Source organism: Stegostoma tigrinum, chromosome 26 (genome assembly GCF_030684315.1).
Source record: "Stegostoma tigrinum isolate sSteTig4 chromosome 26, sSteTig4.hap1, whole genome shotgun sequence".
Taxonomy (NCBI): domain Eukaryota; kingdom Metazoa; phylum Chordata; class Chondrichthyes; order Orectolobiformes; family Stegostomatidae; genus Stegostoma; species Stegostoma tigrinum.
This window is the reverse complement of record NC_081379.1, coordinates 30,227,769-30,243,437: the sequence shown is the minus strand read 5'-3', so window position 1 is coordinate 30,243,437 and position 15,669 is coordinate 30,227,769. Positions and strand designations below refer to the sequence as shown.

The 15,669-nt window shown below is 40.4% G+C and overlaps 1 protein-coding gene across 5 annotated transcripts in view; it reads left to right on the top strand.

Annotated features, from left to right (window-relative positions):
• tesca (tescalcin a) overlaps positions 1-11,541 on the top strand; it is a 40,178-nt gene extending 28,637 nt beyond the window's left edge. For all 5 annotated transcript variants that reach the window (XM_048555740.2, XM_048555739.2, XM_048555737.2 and 2 more), the window contains exons 7-8: positions 5,847-5,894; positions 9,965-11,541. In XM_048555740.2, coding sequence (XP_048411697.1) covers positions 5,847-5,894; positions 9,965-10,042 — 126 coding nt within the window. In that variant the 3' untranslated portion in view covers positions 10,043-11,541. The remainder of the gene's footprint in view (positions 1-5,846; positions 5,895-9,964) is intronic.
• Positions 11,542-15,669: the final 4,128 nt, after the last annotated feature.

The window sequence follows — 15,669 nt, the reverse complement described above, 5'->3', positions numbered from 1 at the left end:
GAACTACATTTTCAAAGCAGCTGCAATTTTCCCCAATAACAGCCAGTTTTGTTTAAAGTAGACACGTGAACTCATTGTAATGATTTTCCTGTAAGAAGCCCACATCAGGTGAGAGGAAGCTCAGAGTGAAACATAAATCAGCTGTGCTCAAAGTTTCACCAAGCAGCAAATTCTATACAATTATGGGCAGAGTCTCCCAACTCCTGAATGACGTTGGCATCGGTGAATCAATTGGGAAAATAGGGTGAGATTGGCAGAAATTAGATTGTCGACATCAAGGAGAAAAGTTCAATTCTCCAACCGAGTTTTGAATGGCATGTTTAAAAATCTCACTTGTGAGCAGTGAGATGGCTTTCTGCATTCATTTGTATGCATTAGCATGCCATCCATACCTAATCTCACTGCACTTTCCTGTTCATCAATGCACCAGGCAGAAATTAGACAGCAACACTTCCTGATATGAAAGTCAGAGTGGGCGCTTGGCCACTCCAGCTCACTGCTTGCTCCTCCAGGCCTGCAGCTTGGACAGTATTCAAAGAGTTATTCAACAGAAGAAAAAGCAATACAGAGTTTCAGGGTGTGGAGTGGGTGGATTGCTGTTGACTACTAGGCTGTCCCTGCTTTTCTCCATGCCAAGTGCAACCTGCAGGACTTTCCATATTTGTGTGAATGGAAGTGGAAAATGGCTGTGACCACACTTGGAGTTGGCTTAGTATTGTATTTTTCTGTCTGAGCACACGGGATCTACTTTTGCCATCCTTCAATGGGCAATTGCATTAATGAGGCACTTTCACAGAACAGGGTGACATTATCTGTGATCATAGCACCTTTCATGTGAAATGCCTGCACTATCCAACTGTGTGGGGTGCAAATCCTGTGCACAACAATTGTCACCATGTCACTGGTCATTGCAGGCTGATCATTGTCTTCTCTGTGAAACGGAAGTAATCATAGCCAACTTTCAAAGTCACATCCACAGGCCACAATAAACAAAGACAATCCAATATCTCATTAGGCTGCATTAGGGCACAAAACTGATTTCCTCTAACCGTGAAGTGAAAATATTCATCAATGTGCTCTTTTTTGCAATGCTGCTTTTCTTGGGCAATGTGGTGGTGGATGGGGTTAGTCAACGTATCTATAATTGCACAATATAACATGACATGCGCTGCTTTCATGGTAAGCTCCCAATGTCAAAGATCCATATAGAATCATTCTGTGGCCCACTTTGTCACAGACCTCCATCTGCCACTGTGTGCAAAGTAATGGGCAACTGCTGGTTGGCAGTGCTTGACTTGGTGCTCAGCAGGACTTTAAAAATGACACTGGTGTCAGGAATCTCAAGAGGCCTTGGTGGTGGCCTCTGGAGAGAGAGAGAATGAGTAGGGCGCCATGGAAAGTTGGTGCACAGATAAAGAGTTGACTTGTGGAGAATAGCATGAGAAAATTCACCAATTCTTGCGGAGAGTGATCCTCCATGAAACTTGTTAAAACTAACACTTAGCTGATTTCTGGTAAATTTCAGTCCTATACGCAAATACAACAGAATTGGGCTATTCGATCCATCTGATCTATACTGCACTTTGATCATCCTCTGACTTTCTTAACCTTGGTCCAAACATGGATAATACAGTTGAATTCCAGAAGCAAGGTGAGAGTCAATGACTTTGACAGGAGTGCTTTAGGATAACAAGAGAAAATGTAACAAATGGCTCAGTCCCTGTCTCTCCAAAGCCTGTTCACCATTTACAAGGGACCAGTCGGGTGTGTGGTAGAATGCTCCAGCCTGCTATACTCAAGATTTTCAACATCATCTGAGACATTGCCACCTGATTGATTGGCATGAATGTAAACATTCATTGCATTAATGACTGGAAGACAGCAGCAGCACTGCATACCTTCTGTACGATGCACTTTGGGAAACTCTCACAGCACCTTTAAGATGTGTTATCTCAACCACATAAAACACAAGGCCAGTTAACACACAGAAATGCTATCACTTCCAAGTCACATACAATCCTGACCTGGGACTATACCATTGTGCCTTCAGTGTCAATGGGTCACATTCTGGATCTCCCTTCCAAATAGCACTGTGGGTGTTTCCACAACACATGAAATGTGGTTGTTGACAAAGCCAGCTAAGTGGTGCATTCTAATAGTTGAATAACAATGGACAATAAATTAGGGAAACTGAAATTCCTCAAAAAAATTACTACAGTCTATTTCATTAAATCATAGAATCCCTAGTGTGGAAATAGGCCATTCGACCCATCAAGTCCACACGGACCCTCGAAAAAGCATCCCATCCAAATCCACCCCCTACCCTATCCCTGTAATCCTGCATTTCCCATCCAGCCTGCACATCCCTGGACACTTGGGGCAATATAATATGGCCAATGCACCCAAACAGCACATTTTTCAACTGTGAGAGGAAACCAAAGCATCCAGAGGAACTCCACACCGACACTGGGAGAACGTGGAAACTTGATACAGTCAGACGCCCGAGGATGGAACTGAACCCGGGTCCCTGGTGCTGTGAGGCAGCAGGTCTAACCACTGAGTTTCTATCTACAGTGTTCAAACCTTTCATTACTTCACACATTGCAAAAATAACTTACCCTTCCAAAATATTTCAATGGCTGTAAAACACTTTGGGACATACTGCAGAGGTGATTGGTGCTGCACAAATATATGTTTTTCTTTTTATACATCTGTATTAAGATCCCCTTATTCTAATGAATACAACCCAGTTTTTTCCAGGGGCAGTTTGGAAAAGATACAGCTACCTGCAAACTACAATTAAGAAAATTGTCCACAAAATAGTTTAGAAGCCTAGTAGAATCAAATTCTGTGGATTTTCAGTATCAGGAACTTAACTATTAAAATAAAACAAAGAACTGTGGACGCTGGAAATCTGAAACGTCACTTGTGTGATATCAAAGCCAATCACTAACTTTGGGGTTGCGTGTTTCTGCAGGCCATGCAATCTTTTCTGTCATTTTGATTTTGATTTTGATTTCTAAGCTCTCTTTAAACCCAAGCATTTGAAAGTCAGATAATAAAATGTGAGGCTGGATGAACACAGCAGGCCAAGCAGCATCTCAGGAGCACAAAAACTGACATTTCAGGCCTAGACCCTTCATCAAAGAGGGGGATGGGGTGGGCGTTCTGGAATATATAGGGAGAGAGGGGGAGGCGGACCGAAGATGGAGAGAAAAGAAGATAGGTGGAGAGGAGAGTATAGGTGGGGAGTTAGGGAGGGGATAGGTCAGTCCAGGGAAGACGGACAGGTCAAGGAGGTGGGATGAGGTTAGTAGGTAGGAGATGGAGGTGCGGCTTGAGGTGGGAGGAAGAGATGGGTGAGAGGAAGAACAGGTTAGGGAGGCAGAGACAGGCTGGGCTGGTTTTGGGATGCAGTGGGTGGAGGGGAAGAGCTGGGCTGGTTGTGTGATGCAGTCGGAGGAGGGGACGAACTGGGCTGGTTTTGAGATGCGATGGGGGAAGGGGAGATTTTGAAGCTGGTGAAGTCCACATTGATACCATTGGGCTGCAGGGTTCCCAAGCGGAATATGAGTTGCTGTTCCTGCAACCTTCAGGTGGCATCATTGTGGCACTGCAGGAGGCCCATGATGGACATGTCATCTAAAGAATGGGAGGGGGAGTGGAAATGGTTTGCGACTGGGAGGTGCAGTTGTTTATTGCGAACCGAGCGGAGGTGTTCTGCAAAGCGGTCCCCAAGCCTCCGGTTGGTTTCCCCAATGTAGAGGAAGCCACACCGGGTACAATGGATACAGTATACCATCGCGAACTATTTCCACTCCCCCTCCCATTCTTTAGATGACATGTCCATCATCGGCCTCCTGCAATGCCACAATGATGCCACCTGAAGGTTGCAGGAACAGCAACTCATATTCCGCTTGGGAACCCTGCAGCCCAATGGTATCAATGTGGACTTCACCAGCTTCCAAATCTCCCCTTCCCCCACCGCATCCCAAAACCAGCCCAGTTCATCCACTCCCCCCACTGCACCACACAACCAGCCCAGCTCTTCCCCTCCACCCACTGCATCCCAAAACCAGTCCAGCCCGTCTCTGCCTCCCTAACCTGTTCTTCCTCTCACCCATCCCTTCCTCCCACCTCAAGCCGCACCTCCATCTCCTACCTACTAACCTCATCCCACCTCCTTGACCTGTCCCCTCCCTACCTCCCCACCTATACTCTCCACCTATCTTCTTTTCTCTCCATCTTCGGTCCGCCTCCCCCTCTCTCCCTATTTATTCCAGAACCCTCACCCCACCTCCGTCTCTGATGAAGGGTCTAGGCCCGAAATGTCAGCTTTTGTGCTCCTGAGATGCTGCTGGGCCTGCTGTGTTCATCCAGCCTCACATTTTATTATCTTGGATTCTCCAGCATCTGCAGTTCATCTGATTTGAAAGTCAGAACCTTTTTGAGGAACATGTTCTGAGAGTAATGCCTTTTACATTTTCACCATACAGCATTCAAAAGTCACTGGTGAAAAATACTTTGCAAACGAATTGGGAGGTGTAATCAAATGAAAATCAGCACTTCCCTGAGACAGCATGTTGTCACATTGCGCTAGTAACCATAATTACAAAATAGTGATAATAAGATTTGGCAAGGTGAAGCAAGAAAGAAATTGACTTCTAAGAGACATGAGGGCTTTGGGGCTGATCGATAAAATTGTAAATTGTTCACTTAGAAGTCACAGAAACCATCTTGGATCCAAAAACTGATAAGTTTGCCAGAAATTGTAAGTAAACAGATTTGCTGTGTTTACATTATAAATGGAGAAATTGAAAGAAAATGACTTAAAGCATGTTTGCAAGCATCTCAACAACAATCTGATTTTGCTTTATGTAGGACAATTAACACTGAGATTAAGTAATATATGTTGTATTATTCAAGTGTGGTAGGAAATCATGTAAATAAGATCGCATGGTAAAAATCTCAAGACATTCAATTCAAACCTTTTCAAAGAGCACTGGAACCACTGACGTGGTACTGATACAATGTCTATTAAAGAAACCCTGCAATAAGGAACTTTGTAAGCATAGCAAATTGAAACCCCCTTATTCTAGGGGCTAGTAAAAGTATATGTGCGTCAAAAGTCTGATCAACAAATTACAAGGTAACATATTCACATGTTGCGCTAGCGCAAGCATTTTACCTGCTGCGGCTCCTAAAGCAGCTCAGAGTGATGCTGTTCAGATTCCTGAAACTCCTCTACCATTTCCATGGCACAATTGAAGTATTGCAATGGGATACCCTATGGCAGCTGAGCTCCAGCAACACTCGACAAGCTTGACACCGTCTATGGCAAAACACTCCATTTGATCAGCAGCTCATCCATTTAGCTAAATATCCATAATGGGGTACTTTGGCTTCACTGTAACCTAAACTTGCCAAAGCTTCTATACAAGCACATCCCAAGTCAATGACCTTCACCCATCAGTTGGACAATCACAGAAGGTGTGTGTGATTGCCATGACTTCCAGGTAGCACATCATATTGGCTTGTACATCCATTACCCATCACTGGGTGAAAATCCTGGAAATCCTTACAAGCCAGGATTATGGGAGCACCTCCATTACAACCAACAAAACCCATATCCTCAGAATGAATTGTAAAAACACCTTTTCTAAAATCTCTAAATTCTGGTATGCCATGTAATTTTAGTTTGTAATGGGTGTGACTTTAAAGGGTACTAAAGTCTACTTCATCAAGAAAGTCTTAGCTGGGAACTGATAAAATATATTAATTTTCACATTAATATGTTTCAATACTTTTCACATTAATACTTTTTGGTTCTTTTCATATTTATTCAGGAGCCTGATCAACTGTACGATGGAATAACCTTTGATGACTTCCTTAAGGTTTGTATTAGCTTATCCTAAAAACAAATGAAGTGAAAGCAATTCTAATGCAGAACTGACAATATAATACTGTGAAATTGGACTCTGCAAATGACTGATAATGGGTTCTAGGTAACTGCTCAGTTAAAAAGTTTTTTTAGTTTCATTTCACACAATGATGCTAAAGATACATGTTGTTGCAACATTCAGGTATTCAAATATCAGGATCAGTTGTGTGATCTTAACCCTAAAATACTGAGATAATTTAAAACATAAACAGCTGATGGCATGGTCTCTTCCTTGTCATACTTTTTCACTTTCTTGTGTTTGAACAATTTTCCTTACGATGTCAATCATTTATTCTTTAACTTCAAACTGTTTTCACTTAGCTTTTCCTTTTGTCTTCTTATTCTTACCAGCCAGAGTTTTAAAAAATGCTTTTAGTAGAAAAACAATCAACAAAAAAGTTAAACTGTGAAAATAGAGATGGTCATGTCATGAGCAAAACTAACAAAATGATGAATAAATTTCTTGGAGAGCCCTGAAATTTAGATGAACAACATTTCCCATCAAGTTCAGAGTTAAATAGTTTAGATACCAATAGTTCACTGCAAACTTGTTTTATGAGTTGAAAACTGAAGAATTTCTAAAGCACATTTAATAAATAAATGAGATAATTTGCTTTGTCATTCACAGTAAGTTGGAAGTAAACGACTATTTTATATAACTATAATGTTTGACCATGTATAATAGAAAAATAAAGTGTTTACATCCTAAAAGCCTCCTCCAAAATGCATAAAGTGCAGGCATGAGAAAAGCGGTCAATTGCAAAAACAAATGTTGTCAAAATGACCTCCCCAGTTAAAGACCAGAGTTCGCTCCTGGGGGAAACCATTTCCTATTTGTATCCATCTATTTAGCCCTAAGATTGCCTCAGTCAAAGCTGCCATTGACATCCCTTACAGCTGCAACCGTGCCAATTTATCTGTGTCCTCCTCAGTCTTTCCACAGAAATCAATACATCCGCAACCACTGAACAGGTCATCGTTTCACTCTCCTTGACAGTCCACTGCTACAGAATTGTCTTCAATTTGTTTTTACCGTTATCTCCACAAAATCATTACACAGCTTACTGCATTCTTGTCCCACATTGCATGGTCAACTTTGGAGATCATTTTGTAATTCTAACCCTGAATCCTCTCCTACTCCTTGCCAAAACATTGCTTGCTGAGGGAGTACGCCTTTAGCTTGACACTTGCTTATAAATCCCCTGTCTCAACCCTTGTGACAGAGTAAATCATCAGGTTACTAGATAACAGTAAGATATTACCAACTTTGTTTAACAATTTTCCAGCCTTTTCTGGTGCTATTTATGAACGTGAACAACCTGGTGCACACATATAGAGGCTTTGCATGCATGAATGAAATGCAAATTGAAATATTTCATCTATTATTAATGTTAAAGCAGTACGTCTGTACGTAAACAATCTCTCAGTTTTCAGGTGACAAAGGCTACCCATTGGTTCAAATTTCATTCTCCAAAAACAATGACGTACAGCACACTGTAACTGAGAAGTGACAGAAAAGAATCTGTCTGTTAAACAAGCTGAAGCTACACAGATTAAACCAGCTGTTCTTCTTCATTACAATCTCAAATACAGAGAATTTGAAATGAGATTCCTCATATAATTAGAACACAAATTACAGGAAGGAGGTTCCACTATGGGCATGGGTTGAGACTGTTTTCAGAAGGTTTTGTCTATCCAGTTTAGGAATATACTAATTCTTCTTCTCACCAGAAAATGGCGTTTGTGGACTGTCTTTAATTTCTTGCAGTAGAAATGGACAGCAGTTCCCACATCCATAACTAAGCTTCTCTCTTGAAACATTGTAACCCCTGATTTTTGAGAGAGACTGTAGGAGAGCCAATGGTGTCGATAATTATGATTGGTCACAGCATTGCTTCAGTCCTGTGAATTTCATAAGAGCTACAAATGTGAATCTACCCAATTATAGTCCATCTCTGAACTACACTATACTTTAATTTCGGATTCTTCGGATTCACTTCCAAAGTTCTGCCACATGGAATTAATGTACCTTCAGATTTATGTTGTAAAATCAATGTCTTTTATCTCCTATTGAGTATTACTACTGTAATCATGTAGTATATATATATATATATATATAGATAGATAGATAGATAGATAGATAGATAGATAGATAGATAGATAGATATATCAAGAAAGCCAAATTGTAAATTTTAATTCCATTAACAAGCATGAATTGTCAAGGTTATCATAATTACATTTGAATTTAACGCAACAGTTTTATGTTACACATCGAATTCTGATTGCTGTGTTCATCGCATTATTTCAAAAACCATGTAATGCACAGAATACTTTGGAATTCCATTAGTATATATCTATCAATAAGTTTAACAAAATAAGTTATTTTGAACAGAAGTGCCATAACCAAATGTTTGAATATTCTGTTACATATGCCTAGTTAAACAGGTTGTATGTGCCCCCTTGTTTTTCCATTGTCTTTCCTCCTTTGATTACTGTTTCCCTCTTCTATCTCCTTGCCCTGTACTTTTCTGCTACTAATCAGAAAATGAAAGAGTCAGGGTGAACTCTTGGGCTTTATTTTAACCTTAGGAAACTTGTTGAAGCAACATAATAAAAGGGACCAAAAAAAAGGGGCAGTAGCAAAGTGTATATAAAGTCTCCTGAGTGACAAGAAACAAAGTTGATGGTTATTTTTCAGACAAGGGGAAGGTTTATAGTCATGTTCCCCAGGATCATCGTCAGGACAGCTGCCGTATTTTAATGACCTTAGCCTTGATATACAAGACACAGTTTAAAAGTTTCGTAGATGATCCGAAACTTGGAAGTATTGTGAACTCTGTGGAGTATAGTGTAGAACTTTAAAGAAAGACAGGTTGGTAAAATGTGTGGACAACTGACTGAAGAAATTTAATACAAAGAAAGTGTGAAAAGATATGTTTTGTTAAGAAGGAAGTAAAGAAGGATTTAAAAAGTATAATCTTAAAGGCTGTGCAGGAGCAGAGGGACCCAGATGTACGTGTGCATTGGTCATGGAAGGTGGCAGGACAGGTTGAGAGAGCCATTAATAAAGCGTATGACATTCTGCACTTTATGAACAGGAGCAAGGAATACAAGAACAAGGAATTCATGTTAAACAGGTATAAAATACTCCTTTAGCATCAAGTGGAGTACAGTACACAATTCTGGGCACCATACTTTAGGAAGGATGTGAAGGCATTAGAGAGGGTTGAGAAAGATTTATGGGAATGGTTCCAAGGAGAAAGAACTTTGATTCTGAAGTTGGATTGAAAAGTTTACTACTGTTCTGCTTGGGAAGAGAAGTTTGAAAGATTTGATAGAGGTATTCAAAATCATGAGTGTTCTTATTGATGGAAGGATAAAAAAACACAGATTTAAGATAAATAGCAAAAAAAAAGGAATGCAACAGGAGGAAAAACTTGTTCATGCAACAAATGAGCAGGATTTGGAATGCACAGCTGGAAAGTGTGGTGGAGGCAGGTTCAACTGTGGCTTCAAAGGGAAAGGATTATTTTCAAGGGTTAAGTGTGCAAGGCTCCCAGACTACAACAAGGTCATAGCACTAGGTGAATTGTTCCTTCAGAGAGTCAAAACAGGCACAATGATCAAAAAGCCACCTTCTGTGCTTTAACAGTTCAAAGATTCTGTTGAGTTGATGATAAGTTTGATAATGATTAGCATCTGCACCAAAATTAATCCTGCATATACTGTTTCTTATCTGCACTTCAAGAAAAATTCAGTTATGATTTATGATGCATCCAGTGATGAATAGAGATTTGCTGTTACTAGCTTTGACCATATTTCACTCTGAGATTCTGCTTTCTGTTGAGCAGTAACATGATGCACGCTGCTTTTAAAGCCCTTAGCAGTTCCTTAACAATAAAAAACCTAATCGGATCTGAACTTGTCTGTATGATGTCAAATTACATTTCCAAATACTGGATATTGTTGCCATTAAATAAACCCTTTGTGAATTGTCAAATAATTCCTTATTTTCTTTTTCAGATAATGCAGGATATGAAGATAGAAACAAAAATGCACGTGCGTTTTCTTAATATGGACACTACTGCCTTTTGTAAATAGTAAAAATACAAATCCAGATTGCAAAGAATCCAAGTCAACATCATCCCACATGAAAACCTTTAATTTTTAGCCACAAAACAAACAAATTATTTCAGCCATTATTGAATAGATTGATACACACATGATTCCACTCAAACTAGTTCAGCTCATCTTCATTTTATAACTTATTTACTACATTTTTATGCTTGGCAAGCACGCAGTGTTTAAGTTTTAGAATCTAGAACTGATGTAGTTCCCTCCTGAATTGATCAGTGCTACAGTTTCACAGCTTTTTTTGTGAACGTAGCTTTATTCCCTTTGCCTCATTCAATGTTGTACTAGATGCTACATAAACTACTATATTACATCTCAAGCATTTTCTGTGGTTCTAATTAGGTGTATCCAGCTTAAAATTTGAAAACAAAATAATGTAGATTACCAACTCTCCTCTTTCGCCCCCCCTCTACTCCCTTTTCCCTTTTCCCTTTTCCCACTTCTCTCTCCCTCACTCCCTCCCCTCTCTTACCTCCAGTTAAAGGCAAACAATGTTTTCACATTTTATTAGCTATCCCCATTCTTCCAACTAAACTGCTCAATTTCCCATACCATTGATAGCCTGCTGTTCAATTTACTGTGGAATTTAAACAAGCCAACAAACCAAGGCTGTTAATCTCATTACTTAAAACATCAATTATGTTGTGCTGAAATAATGCAATGGCCCTTCCAGTAATCTAACAACAACCTGCATTAATAATTAATATAAAAATTAATAATTTTAAAAAAGCCCTTCCTTTCAATCACACAAGTACCAGCATTACTGAGAAACCAGTTCCACATAACCAAAATTAACCTTTGAAAGCAATTACAATTAGACCAGCTAAATTACAAACTTGCACATTAGACCAACTATTTATTTATGCTACAAACTGTTGTTTTGCACTGACATTCCTTACCAGCAATATCAGTTCCTTCTCTAACTAAATTTAAACCTGAACTATGCTGACTTCAATGTTTTAATCTCTGATCCTGTCTTTATAATGTGGATAAGCCTGTATCCTTTTGTATACACTATTTATTTTTCATTTCCTCTGTGGATTTACCCTCCCTTCCAGCCCAAGGGACATGCAATTAACTTCTGGAAGGCTTAGCCTCTCCATCCTGGTACTGATTCTTCGGCAGGGAAGTAAGTACAAACAGCCTCGTCACTTGTAAATCCTTTCTGGAATGAAGTACCTAGCTTCCATTTAGCAGCTGTCCCCAAAATCGATTTGGAAAACACTTCTCAAAACTCGCTAACACTGTACTTTGAATCCACATTGTATCAACGTCATGTCAACAGTGCTCTCTGACTTTATCAGGTTGTATTCACTTTATTATTTTGATAGGTTGCACTTACATCTAAAATTAATAGTACAAAGGTATAAAGTATCCAGTTCTCAGTGTATAGAAACGTCTTTTCAGGATTCGACAATGTATCTTTATACAGAGACATTATTAAAGATTCTTTTCAATAGTTATAACAGTATTGAACCAATTTTCTGACCACTAAATACATTTTTAAAACTTTGTGTATGGGATTCGGGTGTCACTGACTAGACTGATATTAATTGCCCTTGAGATAGTGGTAGGGAGCTGCCTTCTTGAACTGCTGCAGACTATTAGCATGGGTTGCTACACCCACAGGGCTGTTGTGGAGGGACTGCCAGGATTTTGATCTAGCAACACTGAACACACTGTGTTATAGCTCTAAGCCAAGGTACGACGTGGCTTAAAAGGGAACTTGCAGGAACTAGTGTTACCATGTTGCTGTTGCTCTTATATTTCTAGGCGGTAGAAGTTGAGAGTTTGGAGATGGCCATTGCTTGGTACTTGGGCAGTCACTGTCATTTTCCCTTTGGAGTTAGACCAAGGATTGCTACGAGGTCAGGAACTGAGTAAGCCTGACCGTACCCAAACTGAACATTTGATTAGAATTAAGCGCCGTATGATAGCACTGATGACTTCCATGACTTATGGGCTGGTAATTTGCTAGGTTGAATCCTGCTGTTTTTTTTATTAGGATAGGTCATACCTCAGCAGTTTTCCATATTGTTGAGTGGATGCCAGTTTTGGTTTTTGTGATTGGGACATTATGTTTGACCAATCAATTAGAACTGTTTGAGGAGGTAATGCACTGTTGATTAGATTAGGTTAGATTCCCTACAGTGTGGAAACAGGCCCTTCAGCCCAGCAAGTCCACACTGCCCCTTGAAGCATCCCACCCAGGCCCATCCCCCTATAACCTACACATCCCTGAACACTACGGGCAATTTAACATGGCCAATCCACTTAGCCTGCACATCTTTGGACTGTGGGAGGAAACCCACGCAGACATGGGGAGAATGTGCAAACTCCAGACAGACAGTCGCCCGAGGCTGGAATCGAACCCGGGTCCCTGGTGCTGCGAGGCTGCACTGGTAACCACTAAGCCACCATGCCGCCCTCCTTGATAAAGGATTACTCTTAGATTTCCAGAACACATTTGATAAGGTGCTTCATCAAAGCTTATCACAGAAAATGAAGGTTGGTTAGTGCAGTTAGCTAGATGCATAATTTGTGATGCTAACAATGTGTACTCAGTACCTGTGCTGGCTGCAGTTACCATGAAGGAATCCGCTTTTGAAGCCTCCCTCTTGCCTGAGATGTGGTGACCCTCAGATCAAACCACCACTTGCCAACCCTCTCTAGTGAGAGCAGCCCAGTGGTCCAGCTTTGGTGACTTCACTTACATTGGAAAATAAAAACTCATGGTAAAAGGCTAGAATAGTGGCATGGACAGAAGAGTGGTTGGGTAACAGAAAACAGCATAAATGGGCATTTTTCAAGTTGGCAAGATTTGAGTGGGTCAACTGTATACAATTTATCTAAATGACTTGGAAGAGGGCATGGAAGAGCATGGTTGCAAAATTTGCTCATGACACAAAGAGGTTGAAAATTAAGTTGTGAAGAGAACATTATGAGGCAACAAAATGACAGAAATAGGCTGAGTGAGCAAAGATTTGGCAAACTGGGAATAATAATGGAGAAATGCAAAATTGTCCCTTTTGGAAGGGAAAATCAAGAAAGCATATTATTTAAATAGTGAGAGAATGCAGACCTCAGACACAAAGAAATATGGCTACGCTGGTGCAAGAATTGCAAAAGCTTAGGATGCAGGTATAGCAAATAATTAGGAAAACAAATAGAATGTTACCATTTTATCACAAGAAGAACAAAACGAAAGTAGAGAATTCTGAAGAGTCACTCCGAATTCAATATTAGCTCTGTTTCAGTCTCCACAGATGATACCAGAGCTGATGAATTTCTCCAGTATTTTTAATAATAAAAGTTGAGAGGTTACACTTTAGCTTTGTATAGCACTGCTAAGCCAGTATCTGGAGTACTGAATATTGTACTGGTCACCTTACTTAAGGAAGAATGTAAATGTATTGGAGGTAGTTCAGAGAATTTTAACTAGACCAATATCTAGAATGAGTGACAAAAACAAAGTTGCTGGAAAAGCTCAGCAGGTATGGCAGCATCTGTGGAGGAGAAAATAGAGTTAACGTTTCGGGTCCGGTGACATTTTCTCAGAACTGATGGTGGCTGGGAATACATCAGTTTATATGCAGAAAATAGGAGGTGGTTAGGGTAGGGAGTAAACGATAGGATAGAGCCCAGAGAGAAAGACAGTTGGACAAAGGAGTTGATAACGATCAGGCTGGGAGGGTGAATAGTTGTTAATGGGGACTGTTAGTGACTAACAACAGGGGGTGTGTGATGGCAGGCCATGTGGTAACAAGGCCTGGTATTTGGGGTAGGGAGCTGGGACATGGGGGAGTTTAGGCCCTAAACTTATTGAACTCATTATTGAGTCCGGGGGGCTGTAGGGTCAATAGACAATAGGTGCTGGAGTAGGCCATTCGGCCCTTCGAGCCAGCACCACCATTCATTATGATCATGGCTGATCATCCACATTCAACATTCTGTTCCTGCCTTATCCCCATAACCCTTGATTCCACTATCTTTAAGAGCTCTGTCTATCTCCTTCTTGAAAGTATCCAGAGAGTTGGCCTCCACTGCCTTCTGGGGCAGAGCATTCCATATATCCACCACTCTCTGGGTGAAGAAGTTTTTCCAAGCGGATGTGGTTCCCCCAGTCTTTCTCTCTTTTTGGGCTCTATCCTATCTTTACTCCCTACCCCACCCACCTCCCTATTTTCTGCATATAAACTGACATTTTCCCAGCCATCATCAGTTCTGAGGAAGGGTCACTGGACCCAAAACGTTAACTCTGTTTTCTCCTCCACAGATGCTGCCAGCCCTGCTGAGCTTTTCCAGCAACTTTGGTTTTTTTCCCTGATTTACAGCATCTACAGTTCTTTTGGTTCTTATCTAGAACGAGTGTTCTGTTATAAAGAAGGGTTGGACAGGCTAGGTCTATATCCATGAGGGTATTAAAAAAAAAAGACGGGTACGTTAATAGAATCCTAAGGTCCTCAGTGGGCTTGACAGGATAGATTTGAAAAGGTTGTTTTCTCTAATGGCAGAATTAAACCAAGGTTCAGTGTTTAAAAATAAGAGAACCACCAATTTGAAACGGAGATGAAGTGATTTTTATTTTCTGAGAGTTGTGAATCATTTCCTGTTAAGGTGATGGAAGCATGGTCTTTGAATATTTTTAAAGCAGAAATGGATCAGATCAGCCATAATCTTATTCAATAACACAGCAGGCTCAGGGTTGAATGCCTGCTCCTAATTCACACATTCACATAATGTACAGGAACAACTTAGCTAGGGCTCATGGCTAACTCTGCCACGCAGCTCTCAATTCTATTGCCAGAGTAAAGATCTATTGCTTTTGCAGTATCTAATACCTTTGGCAATTTCTTGATAGCACACAGACTGCATTGATTTGGCTAAAGGTTAGTACCTGAGATCCTTGTGACCTCAATAGGAGGCTGAAATGGATTACTCAGAAGCTTGGCTGAATATTTTTGCACTGATGGCTCATCAATAAGTATGGGGATATTTGTGAAGTCTTTACCTACAGCAAGATATTTAATTGTCCACTATCATTCATGACTGGATGAGGCAAATCTGCAGAGCTTAGATTTGTTGGTTATGGGATGCCTTAACTATAACATGCAGCTTACTCTGCTCAAAATGCAAGCAGGCCTGTGTTGTATCTTGACCACTTTGACACTTCCTGGTGCTGCTTCCTCCCTGCATTCTTCATAGAAGTCTGGCTGATCTCCTGGCATAATGGTAGAGTGAGGAATGTGTCATGTTGTGAGGTTGCAGATTGCAGGTGAATACAATTCTGCAGCTAAGTACCCACAGAGCTGCATTAGTGCCCAGTTTTGAGTTAGTCAATCTGTTTGAAGTGACCTGTTCAGCACCGTGATAATACCATACAACCTAATGGAGGGTATCCTGGATGTGAAGGTGGGTCTTCATCTACACAAGGACTGTGCTCAATCATAATGTATATTTCAAGAAGGTTGCAACTTGGCCTGAGTACATAACATCTGAAATGGTTGCTCTTAAGTGTTTCTGCACATATTAAATACCAGAATAAATAACCCACTGATGTGTAAAGTACATTTGCTGATGTCTATTACAATATG